The 27683-nt window shown below is 41.5% G+C and overlaps 1 protein-coding gene across 1 annotated transcript in view; it reads left to right on the top strand.

Moving 5' to 3' along the window:
- CNTNAP2 (contactin associated protein like 2) overlaps window positions 1–27683 on the top strand; it is a 2081195-nt gene that overhangs the window by 740050 nt on the left and 1313462 nt on the right. Inside the window, exon 8 of the mRNA XM_030203705.1 lies at window positions 14895–15050. Within this exon, the coding sequence (XP_030059565.1) occupies window positions 14895–15050 (156 nt within the window). The remainder of the gene's footprint in view (window positions 1–14894; window positions 15051–27683) is intronic.

The raw sequence follows: 27683 nt of genomic DNA, 5'->3' as shown, positions 1-27683 counted from the left end.
CATTGGGATATAGGAGGAGCCAGCATTTTTAGTACACTGGTCCCCCTGACATCCCAGGAAAGCAACAGGGCACCCTAGGGGGCACTGCAGTAGACTTCATAAAATGCTCCCAGGTACACATCTCACCATTGCTCCCTTATCTTGTCTGCTGAGCCCCTCAAAACCCACTACCCCAACTGTGCACCACTACCATAGCCCTTAGGGGTGAAGGGGGCACCTATATGTGGGTACAGTGGATTTCTGGTGAGTTTTGTAGAGCTCACAGTTTCCTCCACAAGTGTAACACATAGGGGGAGGTAGGAGTTTCGGTTCACCTGTCTGCAGTGCACTGCACCCAACACTAGACTACTCTAGGGACCTGCATGCTATTCTAATGGACCTGAGTATAACATCTGAGGCTTGCATAGAGGCTGGCAAGTAATGTTTTTCATCACATGTTTTGGGGGTGGGAGGAGGTTAGTGACCACTGGGGGAATAAGGGGAGGTCATCCCTGATTCCCTCCAGTGGTCATCTGGTTATTTAGGGCACCTTTTTGTGTCTTCTTCGTTATAAAAACAGGCTGGCTCAAAACGTCTTAGTTTTAGTCCTGGACATTTTTGTTTTGTTCCATTATGGCTGAAAAACATCTAAGTCTTACGCCCAAGTCCCAGCCTGAACACGCCTCTTGAAAGTTGGATGCACTTCTGACAGACTTCATAGAAAACATCTAAAAGTAGGTTTTGAAAATACTGATTTGGACGTTTTTGTCAGAAAATCATCCAAATGCTGCTTTATGCCACTTTTTAGACATTTTTCTGTTTTGAAAATGTGCCCAATAGATAACTAATCTCAAGCAACCATAACATCCCAATTAGCCCTCTTAATGCTGCTAGTCAGTGCCGAACTAGCCACCAATTTGCCCATTTTCTGTATTAAAATATTTCATCACATTTGTATTCCAGTGAAAACTACAGAAAGAGCTCTAATGTTCTTGTGGAGGGGAGAGAGGATCAGAATATGAGAAATCCACTTATATGGGTGTCACAAAAGTTCACTAGGAATTAGCATCTAATATTCAGTGCTGGTGCCTGGACATGGCCCAGCATTGAACATCCAAGACTAATTCTGCCCACGTTGGTCCATACTTGACCAGTGAATTTTTCTCCCCTCTGATGACCCTCATGATGGCAGCACTAGCCAAGACCTTTTCCACCCAAGGCCTCAACCCATTTATCTACGCTGATGACGATACATTATATATCCCCTACAGACATGATTTGACAGAAATCACCAACGAAATCAAGCTCAGCTTAAACATCATGAACTCATGGGCTAATGCATTCCAACTAAAACTAAATAGAGAAAAAACACACTGTCTCATCATCTCATCCCAATACAATACATACAAACCCACAAACATTAACACCCCAGGATACACCCTCCCTATCTCAGACAGCCTGAAAATTCTTGGAGTAACAATCGACCGTAACCTCTTACTAGAGACCCAAGCGAAATCCACCATAAAGAAAATGTTTTTCTTAATGTGGAAACTCAAACGCGTGAAACCATTCTTCCCGAGGGAACTATTTCATAACCTGATACAATCAATGGTACTAAGCCACGCAGACTAGTGTAATGGAATCTATGCGGGATGCAAAGATCAAATCATAAAAAAACTTCAGACCGCCCAAAACACAGCAGTCAGGCTTATCTTTGAAAAAACGCGTTTTGACAGTACCAAACCACTCTGAGAAAAACTGCACTGGCTACCAATCAAAGAACATATCACTTTCAAAATCTGCACGACTGTTCATAAAATGATATACGGCGAGGCACCTGGATACATGACAGGCCTTATTGACCTGCCAACCAGAAACACCACAAAATCTGCACGATCATACCTAAGCCTCCACTACCCAAGCAACAAAGGACTCAAAAATAAATCCACCTATGCATCCAGCTTTTCCTACTTAAGCGCACAACTATGGAACGCACTGTCAAAAATAGTAAAAACTATGATAGACCACCTTAATTTCCAGAAAGCACTAAAAACAGACCTATTCAAAAGAGCATACCCCACCGACCCAACATAAAAATACATGCACACCTGCGACACAATGCAACCAAAGAACGGTAAAGGACATTACCTGACTCTTCCTCCCCCCCTCCATCTCTAAGTTCCCCCCCAATTGTACCTACCATACATGTACCATACATGTACCTTATCATACCATGTATTTGTTCAGACCAGAATCGGCTAACGCCGTTAACGGTAATATGTAAGTCACATTGAGCCTGCAAAAAGGTGGGAAAATGTGGGATATAAATTGAACAAATAAATAAAAATAACTAAACATCCCTATGTACTGACGTTGCATCAGTGGACAGTGTGCTTTGGGTTTTGTTTCTTGGTATTCTACATACAAGAGGTTTCTGGATATCACTACTACTACTACTACTACTTAGCATTTCTATAGCGCTGCCAGGGTTACGCAGCGCTGTACAAGTTTAACATGGGGAAGGATAGTCCGTGCTCAAGAGAGCTTACAATCTAAAGGTTACAAACTATGTAGTCAGTGTAGGTAACTTACAACTTATGTAGTCAGTGTAGGTAGCTTACAATCTAGAGGTTGCAAACTCTGTAGTCAGTGTAGGTAACATGAATGGGGAAGGTGGTTAGGCGCCAAAAGCAAGGGAGAAGAGATGGGCTTTGAGTAAGGACTTGAAGATAGGCAGGGAGGGCGCATGGCGTATGGGCTCGGGAAGTCTGTTCCAGGCATAAGGTGATGCGAGGCAGAAGGGGCGGAGTCTGGAGTTAGCGGTGGTAGAGAAGGGTATGGATAGGAGTGATTTGTCCTGAGAGCGGAGGTTACGGGTGGGAACATACGGGGAGAGGAGGGTAGAGAGGTAATGGGGGGCTGCAGATTGAGTGCACTTGAAGGTCAATAGGAGAAGCTTGAACTGTATACGGTAACGGATCGGGAGCCAGTGAAGCGACTTGAGGAGAGGGGTAGATAAGACGTGCGGCGGAATTTTGGACAGATTGAAGGACTAGATTTTGGGGTATGAGACTTACGTGACTGACTGTACAGTGTACCCAACTCATGGGAATACCTCCCTCATGTCTTTAGGAAACCCTTATTGCTGCTGAAGAAAGAAGTGTCCTCAGTCAGCACCGAATTGCAGCTGGCTCAGGAAAGTTGAACTCATCTACTGCTGAAAAACAGGAGGGAGGCTTCTATCTAGTATAGCCTGAGAGTAGAGGAAAGAGAAGAGAGATTTGGAGGTGGCTGCTGCTAGGCGGGAAGGAGAGGAAGAAAGACACTAGCATAGAGAAAGATGGGAAGCTGGGACTGTGGGCAGGGGAAAAGAGAAAGCACGTATGGATGATGTTGGTGCTGGGTTTAGGATGAGGAAAGGGATTATGATTACTGTGGGCAGGGAGGAAGAGGGATTCAGGAAGACAGTGGTACTGAGCAGAGGGGAAGGGGAGATGTGGTGCTGAATGGGAGCAGAAAGATGGAAATATGGTGCTAGTTTCAAAGTGGAAAGAGTCCAATTTTAGTTTTCACACAGGATGCCAAGTAACCTCCCCTGCTGTTGTACATTCCCGCCATGGTCCTGTTATATGCATGGGATGGATATTGATCCAAGGTGGTTATCTGAGGGATTGACAGATTCTTACCAGCACAGCTTGACCATATCAATAATGTGCAATATGGGTTAGGATCTACACAGTATAAAAATAACACTGATTTCTCATGAACATGTCTACCTAAAACTTTTGCTAGACTTGAACTCAAGCTTCTAGACAGAAGTGTATCCTTTAAGGCTTCCTGTCTACATATCATTTTTCAAGGTTCTCTATTTACTATATTATTATTATTATTATTAATTATAATATTCATGTATTTATTTATAAGAACATAAGAATAGCCATACTGGGTCAGACGAATGGTCCATCTAGCCTAGTATCCTGCTTCCAACAGTGGCCAATCCAGGTCACAAGTACCTGACAGAAACCCAATTAGTAGCAGGGAGGAATTCTATATATGGCGACTAAAGTTTTGTGTGCAAATTTGGCAGTGTGGCCAATTTGCACTTGCAGCTTAATTGATTAACAAGTCAATCGGCACCGATAATCAGCCAATAACAAACAATTATCGGCACTTATTAGAATTTACATGCACAACTTTCTAAGCATATTCTGTAAAGTGGTGTGCATAACTTCTAATGTGCAGATCTGAAAATGTGGCATGGCCATGGGAGAGGCATGGGTGGATCATGGGCATTCCTAAAAATTACGCACACTGTTATAGAATATGTCCAATCCACCCACTAAGTTAGGCATGGGCATTTACACCAGGTTTTAGGGCTTAAATGGCCATGCCTACGTTTTAGTCATGGGGATGGTGCTATGCGTATTCTATAAATCGTGCCTAACTTTAGGTGCAGTTTATAGAATAGCGCTAAGTGCGTTTTTTTCGGTGCTGATTTTTTTTGCAACATATATAGAAATTCCCCCCATTCTGTGCAAATTCCAAGGCAGATCACAAGCAAACATACGTAATAAAAATAAAAACACCCAACAAAAGTTGATAGTTATTCTATCCCCAAAAAACAGCTTGCACACATAGATATACCCTGAATCAAAAGTCATATTGCAACTTCTGTAATAAACCTCTATAACAGAATTCTAATTCTTGTTCTCCCAAATTCTCCAACAGAACCTGCAATGTTGAAAACTGTTAGAAAAAAATGACTTTTCAGCAATTCACATATCACCTTTCTTTTTACTCATAGCACTTATTAGGATCACCTTAAGTTTATTTTTATGTCTTCTTTCTTAGGTTAAGATCTTAATAAAGTTAGACTTTGACTACTATGTTTTTGTTTTTAGAATAATCCACATACCTTATTTTCCTGTTAACCCATAAAGTTCTTTCTATTCATTAATCCAGTCTTTCCTCCTCTAAACTCTAATATCAGAAACATCTGTTTCTTCTTCGTCAAACCAATGAGGCTATCTCATGAGTCCTACTTTTAAAATAATATAACTAACATGAAATTCTAAATAGACAGGACACGTTTCATTAACATATTTAATTTGCATGTAAAACTAGTTTCAAATCATTATTACTGAACAGGGAATTACTGACTGCTTTTCATAAATTACTGAAGACATTTTTTTTGAAGTTATATGTTTAACAGAGGCACTGTAATAAACTGAAAGAATAAGGGCAGACTTAAAATGGGCCACAGATAACAGGACTCATGGAATAAAGCTCACACTAAATAAAAGTCGAGCATCTGAGTCAATAATAATTTATCATGCATAGTACATCAGCCCTTGAGAACCTTAGCATAAAGATCCACCATGTATATATGTTAAAAGTTTTGGCATAATGCTACAATATTGGTATCATTGACTAATGTTCAAATTTTATCCTATCTAAAGGGGAAATTTCAGATATTTTATAGATGGATTCCCAATGTAACATTGAATTTATAGCAATAATTCCAGAAAAAAAATTAATTGAACCTTCAGATCATGGATCTCAGTTCTAGATATTTACTGAGATAACCATTTACACCACTGTCTTAATATTGTTGATTTTTCATCAACTCAATCAACAATATTTCAATCACACTTCTATATTCCAATGCATTACTTACATGATATAATTACATCTTTTAATAATGACACATCTTTAGAAAGCTACAGGGGACCATTGCAGGCATGCCATGATTCACATTTGCTGCCTCAGGATAGGTGGTCACCTGCAATCAAATTTCCATTAGAATATCAATTCAAAATACCTTTCTGCAGTCCATAAATAACTACCAGCTTTAATCGTATTCCTTTGACATCTCTCCTAAGATCATTGTCGGTATAAAGATGGCAGTGGCATCTAACTGTGTCTAACTAGGCACATGTGACATCTGAGAACCAATCACTCGAGTAGGTTAAAAAAATTACCAAACCAACAGCACTGCAAAGTTCATACTAAAGTCATCCATTTGATTTCAATATTTAAATGGGGAAGAACCACCACAAAGGTGGAGGTACACTAAGATCCTATGCAGGGAAATGCACAAAGCAGAGATTAGGAAAAGTAGGCTCTTCCAAGAAACCGGAGAAGACGTATGTTGAAAATCAAATCTTTATTCCAAGAAAAACACTGACACACTTGACTCTGACTTGACACAGCTGTGTTTCGGTGCTGAAATGTGCCTTCATCAGGAGTCTATAAAATGAAATGTACTATTTTTTTATTGTTATACAAGAATGTTTTCTAGTATATATGTGACAATTTTATACATGTGATATTTTTTGTATATATGTGTTTTGTTTAAATATTTTCAATAGTACATTTCATTTTATAGACTCCTGATGAAGGCGCATTTCAATATTTAAACCATCGGGTCTTACTGAATTTAACATATATATCCAATGTTGCTCTTTAAAATTTAAAAAGTATACATGAACCACCACCGTACAGTGCCATGTGGAGGGGCATAATCAAACAGGGCCGGCCATCTCTAAGAGCGGCCATCTCCAGAGACGGCCCCGTAAAGTGGCGTCTCCGACTGTATTATCGAAAAAGATGGCCAGTCATCTTTTGTTTCGATACTACAGTCGGGGCCGGCCAAATCTCAACTTTTGGGCTGGCCTTAGAGATTGCCGGTGTTAGAGATGGCCGCCATTGGTTTTCCACGATAATGGAAACTCATGGTGGTCATCTCAAACCCAGCCAAATCCAAGGCACTTGATCATGGGAGGAGCCAGCATATGTAGTTCACTGGTCTCCCTCACATGCCAGGACACCAACCGAGCACCCTAGGGGGCACTGCAATGGACTTCACAAATTGCTTCCAGTTGCATAGCTCCCTTACCTTGGGTGCCGAGCCCCCCCAAAACCCACTTCCCACAACTGTACACCACTACCATAGCCCTTAGGGATGAAGGGGGGCACCTACATGTGGGTACAGTGGGTTTTGGGGGGGTTTGGAGGGCTCCCATTTACCACCACAAGTGTAACAGGTAGGGGGGGGATGAGCCTGGGTCCGCCTGCCTGAAGTGCACTGCACCCACTAAAAACTGCTCCAGGGACCTGCATACTGCTGTCATGGAGCTGGGTATGACATTTGAGGCTGGCATAGAGGCTGGAAAAAATGTTTTTGTTTTTTTTTGGGGGGTGGGAGGGGGTTGGTGACCACAGGGGGAGTAAGGGGAGGTCATCCCCCTTTCCCTCCGGTGGTCATCTGATCAGTTGGGGCACCTTTTTGAGGCTTGGTCATAAACAAAAAGGGACCAAGTAAAGTCGGCCAAATGCTCATCAGGGCCGGCTTTCTTTTTTCCATTATCGGCCAAAGCTGGCCACCTCTTAACCACGCCCCCCTCCCACCTTCGGTACACTGCCAACATGCCCCCTTGAAATTTCACCGGTTCCGCGATGGAAAGCAGTTGAAGCCGGCCAAAATCGGCTTTCGATTATACCAATTTGGCCGGGTTTAGGAGATGGCCAGCCATCTCCCAATTTGTGTCGGAAGATGGCCGGCCTTCGTGTTCGAAAATAAGCAGGATAGTCTAAGATTTGCCATCATAAATCCTCACTCCATGTTGTTTATTCAAACAATGTTGCACAATGGTGATTTAGGTGTCCTTTTACTAAGGTGTGCTGAAAAATGGCCTACAGTAGTGTAGGCACGGGTTTTGGGCGCGTGCAGATCCACTTTTCAGCTCACTTGCATAAAATGCCTTTTTTTATTTTTTGCCGAAAATGGCCGAGTGGCAAAATAAAAATTGCCATGCATCCATTTTGGGTCTGAGACCTTACCACCAGCCATTGACTTAGCGGTAAGGTCTCTTGCATTAACCATGCGGTAATCACCTACACACGTCAAGTCAGAGTTACTGCACAATTTTCGCCACACGCCAGAAAATAAAATAGATTTTCTGGCACGTGTTGGGGGCACACGCGCACATAAAAAATGAAATTACTACACAGGTCACATGGTAGCCATGCGGTAACTCCAAACTGGCTCATGTTGGGTGCGCATTGGCGCCTACTCAGCTTAGTAAAAGGACCCCTTTATATCTGGGATTTATATTCATTAAGGGAGAAAGTTAACATGGGCTACTATTATTTTATTTGTGGTTATTTTACCACAGGGTCTCATTGCTAAAATAGCATGGCTTGTGGTAAAATAACCCATGTTGATAACTTCCCCCCTTAATCTTAACTTCACAGGTCGAGGAATGTCCCATATAGATCACGTCACATGGACATACTGTCACATAAATCAAACTGCTTGAATTCTGAGATTTATCCATATAGGGCCAGATTCTATATATGGCACCAAAAAAATTGTTGCTGAAAAAAACATGCTTAGTGATATTCTATAAACTTCACCTAAGGTTAGGCATGGTTTATAGAATATGCATAACAGCCATCCCACAACTAAAATTTAGGCACAGCCATTTACACCAACTAAAACCTGGTGTAAATGCCCATGTCTTATTTAGGGGCAGATCTGACATATTATGTTACAGTGCACGTCATTTTCAGGAACGCCCATAACCCATTCATGCCCCTCCCATGGTCATACCCCCCTTTTGTGATCCGTGCATTAGAATTTACAGGCACCACTTCACTCTTAGAGAGTTGCATGCATAAATTCTAATTGGTGCCAATTAGTGCCAATAATTGTTTGTTACTGGCCAATTATTGGCGGTGATTAGCTTGTTAAACAATTAAGTTGAGCGTACAGATCAGCTACGTATGCAGATTTGCATATACAACTTTAGTCGCCGTTTATAGAATCTAGGGGATTCTATGATGAATGAACACCACTGTCAACTTCCACATTTATAATGACCCTTCCCCCCCCCCCCCCATTAGTTTTACCTTCAGTATGGTCCCAAACATTCGTATATCAGATATTCTTTTATAGTTTTTATAGTTTTCCCCCTGTTGGAAGGAAACTTTAGGAGGTTCCACAAACCAGTCATAAAATTAAACATGTCAAACATGTAATCTAAGGGGAAAGGGGAAAGTGCAGATTTCAATTTGTATGGTAACAATAGACCACCTTGAGCAAACCTTTCTCACAGATAAGCTTTTTACACTAGTGATGCTGAATAACTATATATTCAAAAATGTTCCTGAAGGATTCTAGATTGCTTCTTAAGTTCAATCAAGGAAGAACATAGCCAAATGAATTGGCTGATGGGTAAACTTGTTTTCAGTTTATAAAGGTAAAAGTTATGAAAATGTAGATAATTATTCTTTTCTACACTCTTTTGAAACAAGGTCATCTCAAACTTAGACCTCTTAAACTTAGACACCCAATAAAATTATGTGGAAATACTTTACAAACAAATAGGAGGAAATATTTTTTCATTCAAAGAATAGTTAAGCTCTGGAACTCGCTGCCAGAGGATGTGGTAACAGCAGTTAGCATATCTGGGTTTAAAAACTATTTGGTCAAGTTCGTGGAGGAAAAGTCCATAGTCTGTTATTGAGATGCTTGACCTGGAATTGGTAACATGGAATGTTGCTACTAATTGGGTTTCTGCCAGGTACTTTTGATCTGGATTGGCCACTGTTGGAAGCAGAATTATGTTTATAGATATGACTAACTAGAAAATCAATTTCTCAAAGATGGCAATTTGTTTAAACTTGAGTTATGGATCCAAAGAGTTGATCCATTCAACAAACTTGTCTAGTTCTTCTTTAGTATGAGTCCAGATGAAGAAAATGTCATCCAAGAATCGTTTCCATAATAAAACTGATTTCAAAAATTCAGCCAGATAAAGCTTTTCTTCTTTGAACCGTGCTATAAAAAGAGTAGCTAATGATGGAGTTAACAATGCTTCAACTGCTCTTCCCTGACTCTCCTCATTAAAAAAAAACACCCTAGAACAAAAAATCACAAAAAGGCAGCAAAAATTAAAAATATTGGGCCCAATATTCAAAACAATTTAGCCAGCCACTAACCGGTTAAATCACTTGGGGGATCTTTTACTAAAGCTTAGCTCGATTTATCTGCAGCAGGGCCCATGTTATTCCTATGTGCCCTGCTGCAGATAAATCAAGCTAGGCTTTATTAAAAGCAGGGGCGTAGCCAGACCTCACGGTGGGATGGGGCCAGAGCCTGAGGTTGGGGGCACATTTTGAGTGCTGCCCCGCCGCCCACTCCCACTGCCATGCCTTGCCTCCTTGCCCCCACCTCCTCACAAATACCTTTGCTGGCAGGGATCTCCGGCGCAGCTGCATTCGCTGCCTGTCCCCTACTATTCTTTCTTCTTGTACCTCCTGTGCATGCTGACGTTCAGCATCAGCATGCACAGGAGGAACAAGAAGAAAGAAGAGCAGGGGGCAGGCAGCAAACGTGGCTGCGCCGGAGACCACGCTGAAAAAGGTTTCGGCTGGCTGGGGTTGGGGACCCCCGCCAACCAAACCAGGGGCCCGGATGAAATTTGCGGGGGTCCAGGCCCTCATGGCCCCCGTAGCTACGCCCCTGAGTAAAAGACCCCCTTGGTAGGGGCCAACCATTAGTATTCAGTGGCACTTAACCACCTAAGTGCCACTGAATAATGTGAACTCAAAGCCAGCTATCTTGGGGGCGTTCTGGGGTAGAGTCAGCACTTGTCCGCTTAAGGGGTCCTTTTACTAAGGTGCACCAAAAAGTGGCCTGAGCTGGTGTAGATGCATGTATTGGACGCATGCAGGTTCATTTTTCAGCACACCTGCAAAAAAGGCCTTTTTTTTTTTTTTTTTTTACAAAAAATGGAAGTTCATTTGGGCCTGAGACCTTACCACCACCCATTCACGTAGCAATAAGGTCTTATGTATTAATTGGGCAGTAATCGTCAGCATGCGTACAATGCTGGTTAGCGCTGTGCGACGGAAAATAAAACATTTTCCGGCATGCATAGTGGGCACGTGTAAAATATGAAATTACCACCCGGGCCATAGTTCCGAATTGATGCACCTATTTAGGAGCAGGTGAGGGCTCCAGCAGTAATCCGGTGGTGCTAGATTTTATAAAGATATTTTCTAGAATTGGAAATGGCATGTGGGAAAACCAGAACTACTGCCAGGCTGTATGGCTGATTTGCCATACGCCAAGCCAGCTGTAGCTCTAGTGCACTTCACAATGGACATCTCTGCAGTACCTCAATGTGATCTGTCCACTTAGATTCCATGCATCATAGGGCATTTTTCTGCACGTGCCCTGTCTTTGAAATTCACTCCCATTACCCTTCTTAGATCTAATGTGAAACACACACCACTGGCAGTCTGTTCACTGATCAGACACATCTTCTATAACCCCTCTTTTCTTTAATCATCCCTTCTTTTAAATGATTACTGAATTATGCCTTGAATTTTAATTGCATTTGTAAACTGCCTTGTTATGTTACAAGGAAAGGTGGTATATTAAGTCAAATATGCCATAAACCATAAGAATATAACCGTACCCTGAATTTGAGTCAGAAAGTATAATACAACAAATAGGACAAGAGCCATTGAAGAACAGGGCCAACAAAGTTAATTTCTAGTTTGACTATAAGAACATCTTTGCTCACATTTAGATGAACCAAGGGTTCATTTAGCACATTTACCAGAGCAGTCTTGGTGTTATAACTAACCTAAACGTAGATTGTTTTGAGTGAAAGTTACCATTGTTCAAGAACTTCAGAAGTCACCATGCCATAACTTTCTCCAGCAATCAGTGAGAGATGGAAGGTTCAAGCATGGCTGGTAATTTGAGTGTGAAGCAGGATCCATGTTAGGTTTCTTTAAATCTGGTCAGACAACAGATTACTTTCACAGCTCAGGAACAGTCCCTTGATCAAGCTTGTTTTGATCAAATCAAGGAACAAAAGATGCCAGACTTACAGCAGGGTTCTTGAAAAAAGAAAAACACAAGGAAGCAATTGTATCTACAAGAGAGAGAGAGAGAGAGAGAGAGAGAGAGAGAGAGAGAGAGAGAGAGTGTCACGTCGGTGGCCGTGACCACCCTCAGACTTACCTCATTTCTGGGGACCAGCGGCTGTGCTGGCTTCTCTCTGTGTTTGTGTTAGTCTTGTCTCTGTCCTGGTGTGCTGGCTGCTTCCAGCATGTACCTGATTGCTTCACTAGACCTCACCTGTGTGGGCTATGCCTCTCTAGGGAGCCAGCATCTAAGATGGCTGCCAACGGCTCTATGCCAGCTTCCAAGATGGCTCCTGCTTGTCTTTCCTGTGGGCTCACTTCCTATGTGTGTCAAGCCTCTCTTTGGGGTCAAGGTACTTCCTGCTTCTGTCCTGCTGCTGGTGACCTCATCAGTGAGAGCCTTCATAAGGAAGTGCTGTGCTGGCATTCTGGGCCTTTGTATTGGTGTTGCTCTTAGACCAGGGCAGGTTAGTAAGTGTCTGCTGCACTACTGCTTAGCCTTTCTCTGGGTTCCAGCCCAGCTTCACTCTGTGTCTGTTGTCTTCCTGTGGGGGTTCCTCCCTGCCACTGTGTGTCTGTGGATTGTGGGTCCTTCCTGGCTTACCCTGTGTTTGGGGTGAAGCCTCTGTTCCGGCTTACCCTGGGTTTGGGGTGAAGCCTCTGTCCATGTTTACTCTGTCTGTTCTCCTGTCTGCCCAAAGACCCTTGGCCTGTTATTCCTGGTTTGCTCTCTTTACCCTAGGTCCTGCCTTGCCTAGCCTGTGTGCCTACCCTGTTTGTATATCCTGAGTGTATATCCTGGATCCTGGATCTGTCTAGCTAGTGTGTATTTCCTGGGTGGCTATTCCTGTATCCTGTCTCCACCTAGCTAGAGGGTTTACCCTGTGGGCATTCCCGGATCCCCGTTCTGCCTAGTGTGTATGCTGCCCTAGTCCTTGCTCCTGCTAGGCTTCTATACACCTTGTGTTCCTTGGTCTGTCTTCTGGGTCTTGCTAGTGGCTGTGCAGCAGCACACTGTCTGTGTTTAGTTCCTAGTCTGGTCTCCCTCATGTTTCCCAGACCCAGGGTGGGTCCTCTGAATCTTCAGTTCCTGCCTTATCCTGCAAGTCCTGCTGGCCACCTGCACTTTGGAGCTCAACTCCGGAGGAACAGTGGCTAAGTGCAGGTGAAGCTGTTCCTGTTTCGTCTGTTCTAGTTGCCTGCCTTGTACTACTCCAGTCCAGAGTTCCAGTACTGTTCTTTTGTGTTTCCAGTCCCAAGGTGGTCTTGCCTGCCGCTGCCGCTCCTCGGCAGTGGCCCAAGGGCTCACGAACTCCAGTCCTGCCTCGAGGACCTGACAGAATGCAAAGGCCCTCGAGAACGCGTCAGAGAGAGAGAGAGAGAGAGAGAGAGATCCATAATTCCTAAGACTGCCTCAAGACTAAGCCTGGTCATTTTAGCAAGGGTTGAGAAGGAACACACAATAATTCAGTGGGAATGTGAGGGGGCTGAACTGGCTTTCTTTGTAAATATATATTTAGAGGGAAAGGAGCCTGGGAGTGTAAAGATAATCTTGTTCTGTGTTTCCTGTATTTTTGTAATTATATATATATTCCAATAATATTGGAATATATTGGATATATAGGCTTGATATATATTGGATATATATTGGAATATATTCCAATATAGGCTTGATCTCTTCAATTGGTTGTAATTAGCAAACATGCTAATTACACTTAATTCACAATGTTGTTCAATAAATCACTGATAAAATCCTTATTTAAACCAACACTTCTTCACACTTACTACATCCTCACTCCACTTCTTCATACTTACTACATTCACACTCATACCTAAAACCAATTATACAAAACCTTTTAATTACATAACATCATATACTTCTTAAATCGTTACCAAAGATAACAAAGACAGTATTTCAGCAATCATTATCAAAAGTAGCAGTGGCCGTATATCTAAATGTAACCATATCATTTAAACAGGCCATTCATTTTCTTAATGTCTATACTTAAATCAATATGTCCTACACATACACATTCCTATATAGTGAACTGTTGGGACAGGTGCCCAGTTGACTATGACCTAGATTCTAGATTGATAGGGAAGCAGGGTTTGCAAACAGCCTGAAATAATTGATGCATATGATTGCCCTGCAATTGAATAAAGTAACAGGGATTTGTTTGTTTGTTTGTTTTTTTAAATTTTTGATTTTGACTACTCGATCGTTACTTTCTACCTTGTTTCAAGTTTGCAACACACACCCTACTGTTGGTATGTAACTTATGCTGTTGGTGTTCTGCACACCACATAAAATGTTTATACTCATGTAGCCCAGAATAGTAGAAGAATAGCCAGGGTCGGAGCCCAAGGTAAATTCTTTTTCATGAGCAACATTATCAAGAGACTATTGTAGCATAGCATTCCAAGTAGCAGCTTTATTACTAAGGGTAAACAAGAAAAGTCAGAGGGAAAATTCTGGTACTCTTTTATCAATGCTGCCATATCAATGAAATGTAATTTCCTAGACAGATTTTACTTGAGAGGATCTTCTAAATAGGGAACAGTGTCAACTTATAAAAACCTAACTAAATAATGTTCAGACCATGAGATTAAAGTGATGAGAGGAAGAATTCTCTGCTATAGCACCGACATCAGAAAATATCAGGGAGAAATAGAGAACAGGCAAGCAAAGACTGGCCATGGTTGAAAGGAAGTTGGTTATTTTTCGCACAAGAAGTTTTTTTATTTACAGGATCTTTGATCTTAACATGTCCATTTCCTATTGCATTTTCCATCTAATACAAGTGTAACTGATATCTTTTAATTAGGCTGTATTAGATACTAAGTTGGAGAATTGCATTCCATGTTAGCATTGGCTAACAGTAAAATAAATGGTTTGGTTTACTTAACAGAAAATATATTTCTTAAAAAATGAATTCTACATTCTAACTCTATCTCTATAATTCTTACAGGCTCTGGGCTCAATGATGGTCAGTGGCACGAGGTTCGATTTCTAGCCAAGAAAAATTTTGCTATTGTCACCATTGATGGAGATGAAGCTTCAGCAGTTCGAACAAATAGTCCTCTTCAAGTTAAAACAGGAGAGAAGTACTTCTTTGGAGGTAAAGGTCTACAACAGAGTACATTTTTAACCCAATTTGTACTTGTATCATATAATGTGATCTGGAACATAAATGAACTGTCAGGTCTTCATTCGCCTAAAATTCATGCATATTGTTTTGGACAGTATATCCTGATAGCTCTTGAAATTGAAAAGTATTCAGTGGTCAGAACCCATAAAAGATGGCATATCAAGATGTAAAGAATCAATCATACACTGCACCCACATGCAGCTGAGGTGTACTATTCATCTTTGCATGTCAGCTGGCCTCAACTAGTTGCAGGCTGTAAGACAGCTTAATGCTTATCTAGCAATAATGAACAATTGATTGGGCTCCCATAAATTAAAGTTCAGAGCTGTTATATTTTTCAGAAGTCTAGACCTTTAGCTGATAGACCTTCTAGTAATGAAAACTTCAGGAATAGAAAGTTATTCGGAGTCTGGATGTTCTTATGATTTATTTTAACAGGGCATCAGGTTTATGCTGCTGTGAAAAAAATGATTTATGGGACTTCAGATCAAGCAGCTCCATTCTCTTTTAGATAGGGATACTGTAACTGAGCATATGGTACAATCATGAAAAGGGATATTCTCTGAGGACAAACAGGCTGTCATATTCTCAAACGTGAGGTGCATCCTGGTGCTGACGCTGACTAGAGAGTTCAAAAATATTCTAGAAGCATCCCACCACGCATGCCCTGGTGCTTCTCAGTCTGATACGCGAGCAGGGGTCCCTCATACTTTGTTTTTCTGCAGAGCAGGGAGGACTCGTCATCAGGTTCTTCTCACAGAGCGATTCATGCTTATTTTTTGTGCCTTTCCTTGCAAGTTTCAAAGTCCTTTCAGTTATTTTTTCCTTTGTCTTTATCCTTTCTTCAGTTTCCATTCTAATTATTTTTATTTTTCAGCCCTTTATTTATTCACGTATTACTACACTCATTTTAGGCTGGAGCACTGACCTCGATTTGAACACTGCCCCCTTTTTCTGGTTCAAAATTGAGGGGTTTAATTTGGCTGTGATTCTTTTCTCAATGTCCAAGAAGATCCCCAATGGTTTCGAAAGTTGTAATCAATGTAATTGGGTGATCTCTGTAACAAATCTGCACAACTGGTGCATCGGGTGCCTTGGACCTGACCATGAGTCTAACTCTTGTTCTCTCTATTTGCAAATGCAGATGAGGACACAGAGGGCATGGAAGGTTCAACAGGAGAAACTTTTCGGATCCTTGACATCAACAATGGAAACATCAACCTCATTGGCTGCCAAGACTTCAGCATCCATAGGGATTGCATCGGCACTGAGGAAGTCTCCACCTCCCTCAACACTGGGTGAAGAAAGTAGTTCCTCAGACCAGTGAGCCTTGGATCTGACATTAAGCACATGTACAGGTTCGAAGTTGTCCTCATCGGCAATGATTGGGATGCTATGCATCGGGGGAAGCCCAAGAATCATAAGTATCAATCCTCCTTGATGCACAGTGCTAGGAGCACTCGGGCAGCAGAATTGCTGATACCTGAGAAATGCTGGCACTGGAAAGAACGCTCCTCTCCTTGGAAGAGGTGCTGGTACACAAGTCTCCCAGCAGCCAGGTCTCAGCTACCAGTCTAACACTGATGCCTTCTCAGGCTGCCTCTCTTCCGGCTGCCCAGCATTTGCTGATGCCTTCCTTCAAGAAGGGTGATAAAAATGATAAAGGGGATGGGACGACATCCCTATGAGAAAAGGCTAAAATGGCTTGGACTCTTCAGCTTGGAGAAAAGACGGCTGAGGGGAGACATGATAGAGGTATATAAAATACTGAGCGCAGTGGAACAGGTAGACGTGAATCACTTGTTTACTCTTTCCACAAATACTAGGACTAGGGGGCACACAATGAAACTACAAAGTAGTAAATTTAAAACGAATCGGAGAATTTGTGTAATTAAACTCTGGAATTCATTGCCAGAGAATGTTGTAAAAGCAGTTAGTTTAGCGGGGTTTAAAAAAGGTTTGGCTAGCTTCCTAAAAGAAACATCCATATGCCATTATTTCAATGGACTGGGGAAAATCCACTGCTTATTTCTAGGATAAGCAGCATAATATGTATTGTACTGTTTTGGGATCTTGCCAGGTACTTGCAACCTGTATTGGCCACTGTTGGAAACAGGATGCAACACTTAATACTTAAGTACTTATGATTCTGAGCAATTCTCAGGGAGGAGCTGGCACAGATGCTGCATTTGCAAAATGTTCAGGCATCAAGGGTGCTTGTGCCAACTGCAGATCAAATCCAGGTTCTTCCAGAGGCTCCTTCCATGCCGATGCAGAGAGCCTTGATGCCGGTACCTCAAATATCAACCTCAACCTCGATGCATACAGTACTGTTCTTGATGTTGGAGGAGGAAGCTTCCCTGGAGTCAGAGAGTTGGACTGTACCTTGGCACTCTTTAGGGTGTGGACATGGATCCACTGAGTTGAGGCAGGCACAGAATCATTCAATACAACCTGAGTATGGTGAAGGGTCTGAATGGAACCATTCATGGGATTGAGAGTAGGACCTACATTACTTCTCAGAGGAGGAGTCTTATGGGATACCTTCTGATTCCTCCCCACCTCAAGAGAGATGTAAATCTTCACCTGAGAGTCTCTCTTTCACCAGTTTTATTAGGGATATGACTTCCATAATACCATTTAAGTTAGAAACAGAGGAATAGCCCAGGGCGGAGATGTTGACTGGCCTGGATTATGAGTGTCCTCATAAGGAAGGGGTCAGTGTGCCATTAATTTATTTATTAGGATTTATTTACCGCCTTTTTGAAGGAATTCACTCAAGGCGGTGTACAGTAAGAATAGATCAAACATGAGCAATAGGCAATTACAGCAGTAAAAATATTCAAGTAACAATACAAAGTAAGTATACTACTTGCAATGACTACACAATACGTAATAGAACATTTTAATTGTAGTGAAGTGTAAGGCAAAGTTGTAACATATAGATGAGTAAAAAAGTAGGAAGAATTAGAAATTAAGGGGACTGATTTGAAGAAAGTTACCATTGCACCATATCCTTAAGGATGCACTGATGAAGAACTAGAAATCTCCCCTCTCAGTGAAGATTGCACCTTAAAAGGTGGATATGCAGTATCATATCCAAAAGGCTCCCAGATTAGAGAGGGCTCAACTGCCACACCACTCTCTGGTGGTTGAATATGCTATCAAATGAACTAGGAACTCCAGAAGTCATGCCTTGGTTCCCCCAGGTAGAGAGGCCAGGACACTAGACTGTATGGGAGAAAGGATTTTCAGGCCTCAATGCTCGTTGCCCACATCCAGTCTTTCTAACTCTACATGAGCTTTAATTGCAGATTTTGGTTCACAGTTCACTAAGTCTTGTGGATACTCTCCCACAGGAGCAGGCTGTAGAGTGTTGCCAGTTGGCCAGTAAGCAGCTGGAGTGAAGGAAATATCTGGTCAGTGGTGCCTATGACTCTTTTGATATAGTGTCCATGCACTCTGCTATAGGTGTGGGGATGCACAGACTCTAATAGCTGCATTTCTCTGACCTAGAACCAGTGGTTCAGGAGAGATTTGCAGATGATCCTTGCTGGGGTGAAAGCTTGTTTGGAGATAAGGTAGAAGAGGTCGCTGACCTCATAAAGTAACATATGGACACCAATGGATACCATTCAAACTCTGTCTTTGCACCCTCCAGCTGCATTCTTTTCCTCATGGAGGTTTTTAAGTGGGCCTAGACAGTAAACCTACTACTCTCAAAGGTGTAGGTTCCCGCTGCCTTCTCACTCTGTCCAGCAGCCCCAAGTCCAGCGTTCTCGGCCTCGCCCACTCTGTCCTCAGAAGCTCCAGCCGGCACCCCAGTTGAAACAAAGGATGAGCTTTTGACTGGCTCCAGGAGACTATAGCTACACTCAAAGTAGTCATCCCGGATGTCCTACAGGTAGGGGGAGGCTGAATTCTTTCCATCACAGGTGTACCCTTGTAACCTCCAACCGGTGGGTTCTTCAAATAGTCTGTCTCGGTTACCCCCTGTATTGGTGTGAAAGACCACTAAATTGCCCACCAAGAACATTGTCACTCAGCTCTCAGCACAATCAGGTATTTGTAGAGGAAATCTCTACCCTTCTCCTGGTCCATGCCACCAGGGGAAGAAGGGAAGGGATTCTATTCCAGGTACTTCCTTGTGCCCCAAAAATGGGGAGATTTTGTCCCATTTTAGACCTAAAGGCCCTGAAGAAATATCTGATCAAAGAAAAGTTCATGTATCCATGGGCACCCTTCTCTCCATGATTCAAGAAAATGATTGGCTATGACCTCTGGACTTAAAGAATGCCTATACCCACATTTCAGTATTTCTAAGTCACAGGAAGTATCTCAAATTTTGAATATGGAAACACCACTATCAGTACCACATACTGCCATTTGGCCTCATGTCAGATCCCAGGGTATTTTATTTTATTTTTTATTATTTTATTTGTTGCATTTGTATTCCACATTTTCCCACCTCTTTGCAGGCTCAAAGTGGCTTACAATACATCATGAGTAGTAGAAGAATGCTAGAAAATAGACATTTAGTATTACAGAAGGATCTTGGTCAGCATGCTGATAATAAGACATAGTAATAGTATACAAGCAGATATTATGAAACAGTTCTGAATATAAATAGGCGAGTAGTGCATATTCACATTGGTTGATCCCAGGGTATTCACCAAATGTCTAGCAGTAGTAGTGGTGTGTCTACGCAGGCTAGGAGTATATGTGTTTCTCCATCTGGACGATTGGCTGGTCAAGAGCACATCACAGGAAGGGGTGTCAGAGTCAATGGGCCTAACTATTCTGGTGCTGGAGTTACTAGGGTTCATCATAAACTACCCCAAGTCTCACCTTCTCCTGGTTCAGTGATTGGAATACATGGGATCCCTTCTAGCTACATTACAGGCTTGGGCTTTTCTTCCACAAGTAAGAGCGGACACCTTATCAATGCTCGCTTTGCAAGTCCAAAGCAGCAAGCAGGTTCCAGCTCAGCAAATGTTGAGATTTATGGGCCACATGGCCTCAACAGTACATGTCACACCCATGCCATGCCACATCTCCCCTTGAGAAAAGCCCAGTGGACCCTGGCTTCCCAGTTGTCTCAGGCAGTTGTGAACCTAGCAGATGTCATCCAGATTTCTCCAGAGTTGACTCATGTCCTTCTCTGGTGAACAATTTGGATGAATTTGACTGTGGGTCTACCATTCCAAATTCCACCTCCTCAGAAGCTGCTAACAACAGATGCATCCACTCTAGCATGTGGAGCTCATGTAGATGGGCTTCACACCCAGGGAACTTTACCAGCTCAGGAAACAGATCACCGGGGAGATAAAATTCCTAGATGTAATAAATGACTGTTTCTTGGAACAACTGGTCCAGGAACTGACAAATGGATGAGCCATTTTAGATTTAGTCTTTTGTGGAGTGCAGGGCATAGTATGAGAGGTGACAGTGTTGGGTCCACTGGTAAACAGTGATCATAACATGATCATGTTTGAGCTACTATCTGCAATGAATCCACAAAGGAAATCAACCATAGCAGCATTTACTTTTTGAAAGGGTGACTATGATAAAATGAGGAAAATGGTTAAAAAGAAGTGAAAAAGATTGGCTGCAAAGGTTAGGACATTAAATCAGGCACGGATGTTATTTAAAAATACCATCTTGGAAGTTCAGACCAGATGCATTCCACATATTTACAAAAGTAGAAATAAGAGAAAATGACAGCCAGCATCATTAAAAAGTGAAGTGAAAGAGGCTATTAGAGCCAAAAGAATGTCCTTCAAAGAATGGAAAATAAGAAGCAATATAAGCACTGTCAAGCTAGATGCAAAGCATTGATAAATGAGGTTAAAATTAATATGAAGAGAAACATGCTGCAGAGGCAAAACAGTAACAACTTTTTTTTAGGTTGCAGAAAGCCTACAAAGGAATCCATTGGACTGTTAGATCATGAAGGAGCAAAATGGACACTCAGGAAGGACAAAGCCATAGTGGAGAAACTGAATGAATTTCAATCTTTATGGAATAAGATGTAAGGGATCTACCTGTACCAGAAATGGTTTTCAAAGGTAATGATGCAGAGGAATTGAAAGAAATCTCGGTGAACCTGGAAGATGTACTGAGCTAAATTGACAAATCAAAGAATAGTAAATCACCTGGACAGGATGGCATGCATCCAAGGGTACTTACTGAAAGAATTCAAACATGAAATTGCTGATCTACTGTTAGTAATCTATGATCTGTCATTAAAGTCGTCTATAGTACCTGAAGATTGGAGAGTGACCGATGTTACACCGATTTTTAAAAATGGTTCTAGAGGTGATCCAGGAAATTACAGACCAGTAAGCCTGACATCAGTGCCTGGTAAAATAGTAGAAACTATTATAAAGAATAAAATTATGGAACACATAAATAAACATGGTTTCAGCCAAGGGAAGTCTTGTCTCACCAATTTGCTTCATTTCTTTGAAGATGTGAATAATCATTTGGATAAAGGTGAGCCACTTGATGTAGTGTATCTAGATTTTCAGAAAGCTTTTGACAAAGTTCCTCATGAGACTCCTGAGAAAATTAAAGAGTCATGGGATATGAGACAATGTTCTGCTGTGGATTGTTTTTGAAAGCAGAGGATAGGGTTATATGGCCATTTCTCTCAATGGAAGAGGGTGAATAGTGGAGTGCTGCATGGATCTATACTGAGACCAGTGCTATTTAACATGTTTAAAAATGATCTGGAAATGGGAATGACATGTGAGGTGATTAAATTTGCAGATGACACAAAACTATTCAACGTTGTTAAAACACATGCAAAACTGTGAAAAATTGCAAGAAGACCTTTGGAAATTGGAAGACTGGGCATCTAAATGGCAGATGAAATTTAATGTGTACAAATGCAAAGTGATGCACATTGGGAAGAATAATCCAAATCATAGTTACCTGATGCTAGGCTCTACTTTGGGGGTCAGCAACCAAGAAAAAGATCTAGCTGTTGTTGTAGACAATACGCTGAAATTTTCTGCCCAGTGTGCTGTGGCGGCCAAAAATGCAAACAGGATGCTAGGAAGTATTAGGAAAGAGTGGTAAATAATACAGAGATTACTATAATGCCTCTGTATTGCTCCATGGTGCGACCTCATCTTGAGTATTGTGTTCAGTTCTGGTCACCTTACCTCAAAAATATATAGTGTAATTAGAAAAGGTTCAAAGAAGAGCGACCAAAATGAAAAAGGGGATGAAACTCCAATCCACATACCTCCAAGGAAAGAATAATAGCCTAGCAGACAGACTGAGCATGGTTTTGCAACCACACAAATAACCTCTCAATATGGGCATAACCCATAAGATCAACAACAAAGTCCCTCAGTTCTGCACAAGGCTCAGATCGCACAGCAGAATAACATCAGATGCTTTTCTCCTACATTGGGGGGAAGGTCTTCGGTATGCGTTTCTTCCCAATAGACTTTGCTGAAACTCAAACAAGACCATGGAACTATGGTATCTCTTCTTCATCCCAACTTCCAATTCCTGACCCTCACAGCTTGCTGCGAGCATAGAATTTGAATCCTTGGATTTGCCAGAGGGAGTCTCCCACATCTTGCTGGCTTCCAGGAAAGACTCCACTAAGAGGTGATACTCATCTTAGTGGAGGAGGATTGTTGTCTGGTGTGAGGGCAAGGCTTTATATTCCCCCTCACTTGCCTTATACAAAAACTGCTTGAATACCTACTGCACCTCACTTAGTCTGGTTTATAAGCCAAATCTGTAAGGATTCGTCTCAGTGCAATTAGTGTTTATCATCACCATGTACGAGGTAAGCCTATTTCTGTTCAACCTCTAGTTGTTCACTTCATGCGAGGTTTATTATTGACTAAACCCCTGATCCAACCTCCAGCTGAGTCATGGGATCTCAACATTGTCCCCATCCATCTGATGAAACCACTTGATTCCTGCCATCTGAAGTATTTGACCTGGAAAGTTGTGTTTCTGGTGGCGGTCACTTCAGCTCTCAGAGTCAGCAAGCTTCAGATACTAGTTTCCACTAAGTTTCACACACACTAAGTTTCACCACAATAGAGTAGTTCTCTGCACACACCCTAAGTTCTTTCCTAAGGTAGTATCGGAGTTCCATCTTAATCGTTCTTCCAACATTTTTCCCAAAACCATATGCCCATCCTTGAGAGAGTGTACTACATACCTTGGATTGTAAGCAAGCCTTAGCTTTCTATCTGGAGTAGACTCCAGCTTTTTGCCTTTTTTAACCCAAACAGGATGTACCATTTCCATAAGAACATAAGAGTAGCCATACTGGCTCATACCAATGGTCCATCTAGCCCAGTATCCTGTTTTCCAAACAGTGGCCAACCCAGGTCACAAGTACCTGGCAGAAACCCAAATCATGGCAACACTCCATACTACAAATCCCAGGGCAAGCAGTTGCTTCCCATGTCTGCCTCAATATCAGACTATGGACTTTTCCTCCAGGAATTTGCCCAAACCTTTTTAAACCCAGATACGCTAACCACTGTTACCACTTCCTCCAGCAGAGTTCCGGAGCTTAACTATTCGTTGAGTGAAAAAATACTTCCTCCTATTTGTTTTAAAAGTATTTCCATTTAACTTCCTTGAGTGTACCCTAATCTTTGTACTTTTGGAACAAGTAAAAAATTGATTTTCTTCTACTTGTTCTGAGACTGCTTGGCTATCAGATTGCATCTCCTTTACTTATGCCCAGGCTGGGACGACTCTAGAGGGCAGTATCAAGGCTCATAATTTCAGACCCATGGCTACATCACTAGCCCATTTGAGATCAGCCTCTATAGAGAAGATTTGCAAAGCTGCGACGTGGTTATCTGTCCACACATTCACATCAAATTACTGCCTTGAGCAGGATACTCAATACCAGGCAGTCCTGCAGAATTTGTTTGGTGTCTAGAATCCAACTCCACCCCCCCCCCTCCCCACCCCCCAGGCCAAGGCTTCTTCTGTTCCAGGCTGCACCTCCACAACTAGTAAGACAATTATTACAGGTTAATTGAATAACAGTTCTCAATGTTTTGAGTCCCTATTGTCCTAGCATTGCTGTTTTTGGTGAGCCTAGTAGCTACATCCAAAAATATGAAGGTCTGCTTGTCCTCAGAGAAAGCAAAATTATTTGCCTGTAGCAGGTGTTCTCCGAAGACAGTTGGCCAAGTATTCTCGCAAACCTTCCCACCTCCCCTTGGAATTGAATTCTTTAGCTTTTTACAATGACTGAGGGACCCACGCTTGTGTATCAGGTGGTAAGGCTGCAGCGCACGCGCGGTGGGAAGCAGCTAGAAAGGTCTTGAACTCACTAGTCAGCATCCACCCCAGGCTCCATCAGATAACATCACCCACATGTGAAAATATGACATCCTGCCTGTCCTTGGAGAACACCTACTATTAGTGAGTAACTTTGCTCTATCAACTCCTTGTGAACAGTGTTTCAGCCTGCAATCTGAATATCCAGCATTTTGTCAGTCCACACTTAGCTATCAAGCGATATCAGAAGAAAAGCAGTGTGTCTAGAGTATAAGCTGATAGTCATTAATGTAATCAATGGCATTTTGATGTTGCTTTCTCTTTTAATAGCAAAATATGGTGAACTGATTCAAGGTGAAATATGCATGAAAAAAGATTGGACTATGAAAAATATTATTTAAGGAAAAGGATTGCAAGGTTATTCTTTGCTCATCATCTCCTCTCAAAAGATTAATAATAATAATTACTTATGAAAATGAATGTTTCAATAGTCTTATAAAAACCAATATGTAGTTAATTAACAATAGCTTTTCATCCATTTGATAAACACATCATGTGCATTTGGGAAACCTGTGCCAAGGATGATAACAAAAAGTGTTATGCTACAGTGGACCTCAGCATACACAATTTAATGGATTTTTTTTTTTTTTTTTAGAAAGCTAGGGTTCATATTCACAAATGATGCAGTTGCTGAGGCACGTAATCCTGAGGGACAGGGTTAACACAGGTAGAACTGGGGGCTAGAGAGACCAGCAACAATCTTAGTAAACTGAATGCCGGAGCCCAAACCTTCCAGAAACAAACAATTTGTCTGGGCCTCTGAAGCCTTTCTTTGTTACTGTGATATTTCAGTGCCTGAATCAAAGTCCCTTTAATTTTTGAGATGCTGATGCTGTTCTTTTTACTAATTAGCTTCAGATTTTATGCTCGCTATACTATTTGATATTGTATTAATTAGCTACTAATTAGTTTGTACTCATTTTTTATATTAGTTCATTAAAACAAGGTTATGCTATAGTGTATGTAAACTAGGAAAACCACAAAAAGTACAATGATCCTCCAAGAATGGGGGCATCAAATCAATATTGAAGCCCCCACACTTGAAGGCTCCTTGTACATTTTGTGGTTTTCCGCTCTTTTGGGTTTGCTTCAGATTCCCTCTCTTGAAGTCTTTGTATATAAACTAGGAACAAAGTTACCATCTTATCTAAATCCCTAAGTATGATGTTTTTCTAAAATGGAATAAGAGTAAGAGCTTAGTAGTAAGAAAGGAGAAGAATCTTGTATCAGCCAATATTTTATCCCCACAACAGCCCGCCCTGAGTACAGTCAACTCCTCGCACTGTGAATAAAGCTGTCATTTACCAAAGATGCCAAGAAACTACAGTTGTTGGTTTGTGTTTTATTTTTTTTAACCATGTCAGAAATGGTTCTTAACAGGATTCTGGTTCTATGATAAAATGCATAGGAGTTCCCAAGGTGCTCCAAAGTGTTCAGTCAGTAGAGAACATTTAGAAGTCAGGACTGAAAAGAGGTTTCCTGTTCCAAACAGTAACAACATTGAGTGATTGCCACAACTTAAAAGCTAAATAGCAGGACATTCATCTTAGATTTTTTTTTAATTGTAAGTCTGCAACAGGACTGCCACCTTTTTGCTGTTCAAGGCAGGGACCCAGGTTCTTCAGATTGAGGCTTGTACCTTGGATTGTGTTGAGCCAATATTGGTCCATGGCTCACCAGGATCAAGCTTTATCCTAGTTGGGCTGCTTGAGAATACAACCTGCAGTGGGTGATATATTTCATCAAAGATTAAATCTTGGAGAAGACTAGTAGTTGATAGGTACCTGGGATATGTGCATGGCAGTATAAGTACTATAAGATCATTTTAAAAGAACTTTAATGAGTTCAATTTAGCTTGTAACATACCAGTAGAGGCATGTGGGTGAGGCCTGTGCAATATGCCAGATAGATCATTGGTGATTTTAGCCATCTGCATATCTGTAGGCAGTTACCTATTCTCTCACTTGTGAACATCACTTGTGTGGAAGATTCAGCCTGAAGGTATGGTTGGTAAGGATGTGCACTGGTTAAAGGACATTCAATTCATTAGTGCTCCTTAAAAAATTTAGTAAATGTTAAATTTACTTAGATAGTAATTCTATAAGGAGTCACCTAAATTTAGGCAGCAAAAACATGCATAAAAGACCACTTATGTACATAAATGACAATAGTCTAGCTACCATGCATGCTTTTTTGTAAGTATGCACCAATCTTCTATGGTGTGTACTTTACAGGAGAGTGTTCACTTGTGTTAAGTTTGAGAGCAATATAAGTGTAGTGATTTATGTGTGTTTTTTCACTATCTACTCAATGCGACACAAAATCCACAAGGGGGAATACGCAATAAACCAAAAACTACAATAAACACCCCTTATATAAGTGAATACTATACTAGTAACTAAAAAAAATATAGAAACAAAATACAATAAAGTGTAATATAAAGAAAACACAAAGGGACCCATCAGTAGTATAGATTCGCTGGTAGAGATACTATAGTCAGTGTCATGAAATAATGTCATAGGGTGAATACATTAACGTATAAGATCATCAGTGGTGCTAAATAAGCAATAGAATAGGTCCCTGATATGTAATGGTGTAACTGTGTGTGCAGTGTTCAACTATTAAACATAAAACATTGTGCCCAATTTATATATATCATAATCCAATAATAATGAAAACATTTGCTAAAAGCACTTATGATATTGTTGCAGTTTCTACCATCACCGTCACATCCAAATAAGATAGAATAAGCCTCAGTCCAATGAGGTCTCCCCATTTTGAATATCTATTCCAGGGACTAGTTCTACGGCTCATCACAATCAAAATTTTCTCTCTCCCTCTCAATGCCAGCCTCCTCTTCTCAGAAACATTCTTTCACTCTCAGTTTCAGCCCCTCTCTCTACTTACCCCTGCCCTCCATTTCCTCTACTCACCTCTCACCCTCATTCTGCAACTATTCTCTTCACCATCACACTCTATTCTCCTCCTCCCCCTCTATTCTCCTTTTCTCTATGATCTCCACCCCATCCCCCCTCCCATCATCCCAGCTTCTTTTATTTTCACTTCCTGTAGGGTCCCTGCCTATAGTAGAATTGAGCAAGGCCACACTGAAGATCAGTTGAACCTGACAGTGGGGATCCAATAATTTGCTGGCAGGCACTGGCAGGGGATGGGTTATGCCAATGGACTCTTCTAATCTTCTATGCTGCCACAGCCTTACCAGATTCTTCTGCTGATGGGGAACAGGATCCCCATCTGCAAAGATTCAGC

The sequence above is a fragment of the Microcaecilia unicolor genome, chromosome 1 (assembly GCF_901765095.1).
Source record: "Microcaecilia unicolor chromosome 1, aMicUni1.1, whole genome shotgun sequence".
Classification (NCBI taxonomy): domain Eukaryota; kingdom Metazoa; phylum Chordata; class Amphibia; order Gymnophiona; family Siphonopidae; genus Microcaecilia; species Microcaecilia unicolor.
The sequence above is the reverse complement of the archived record's forward strand: the minus strand, read 5'-3'. Positions and strand labels throughout refer to the sequence as shown.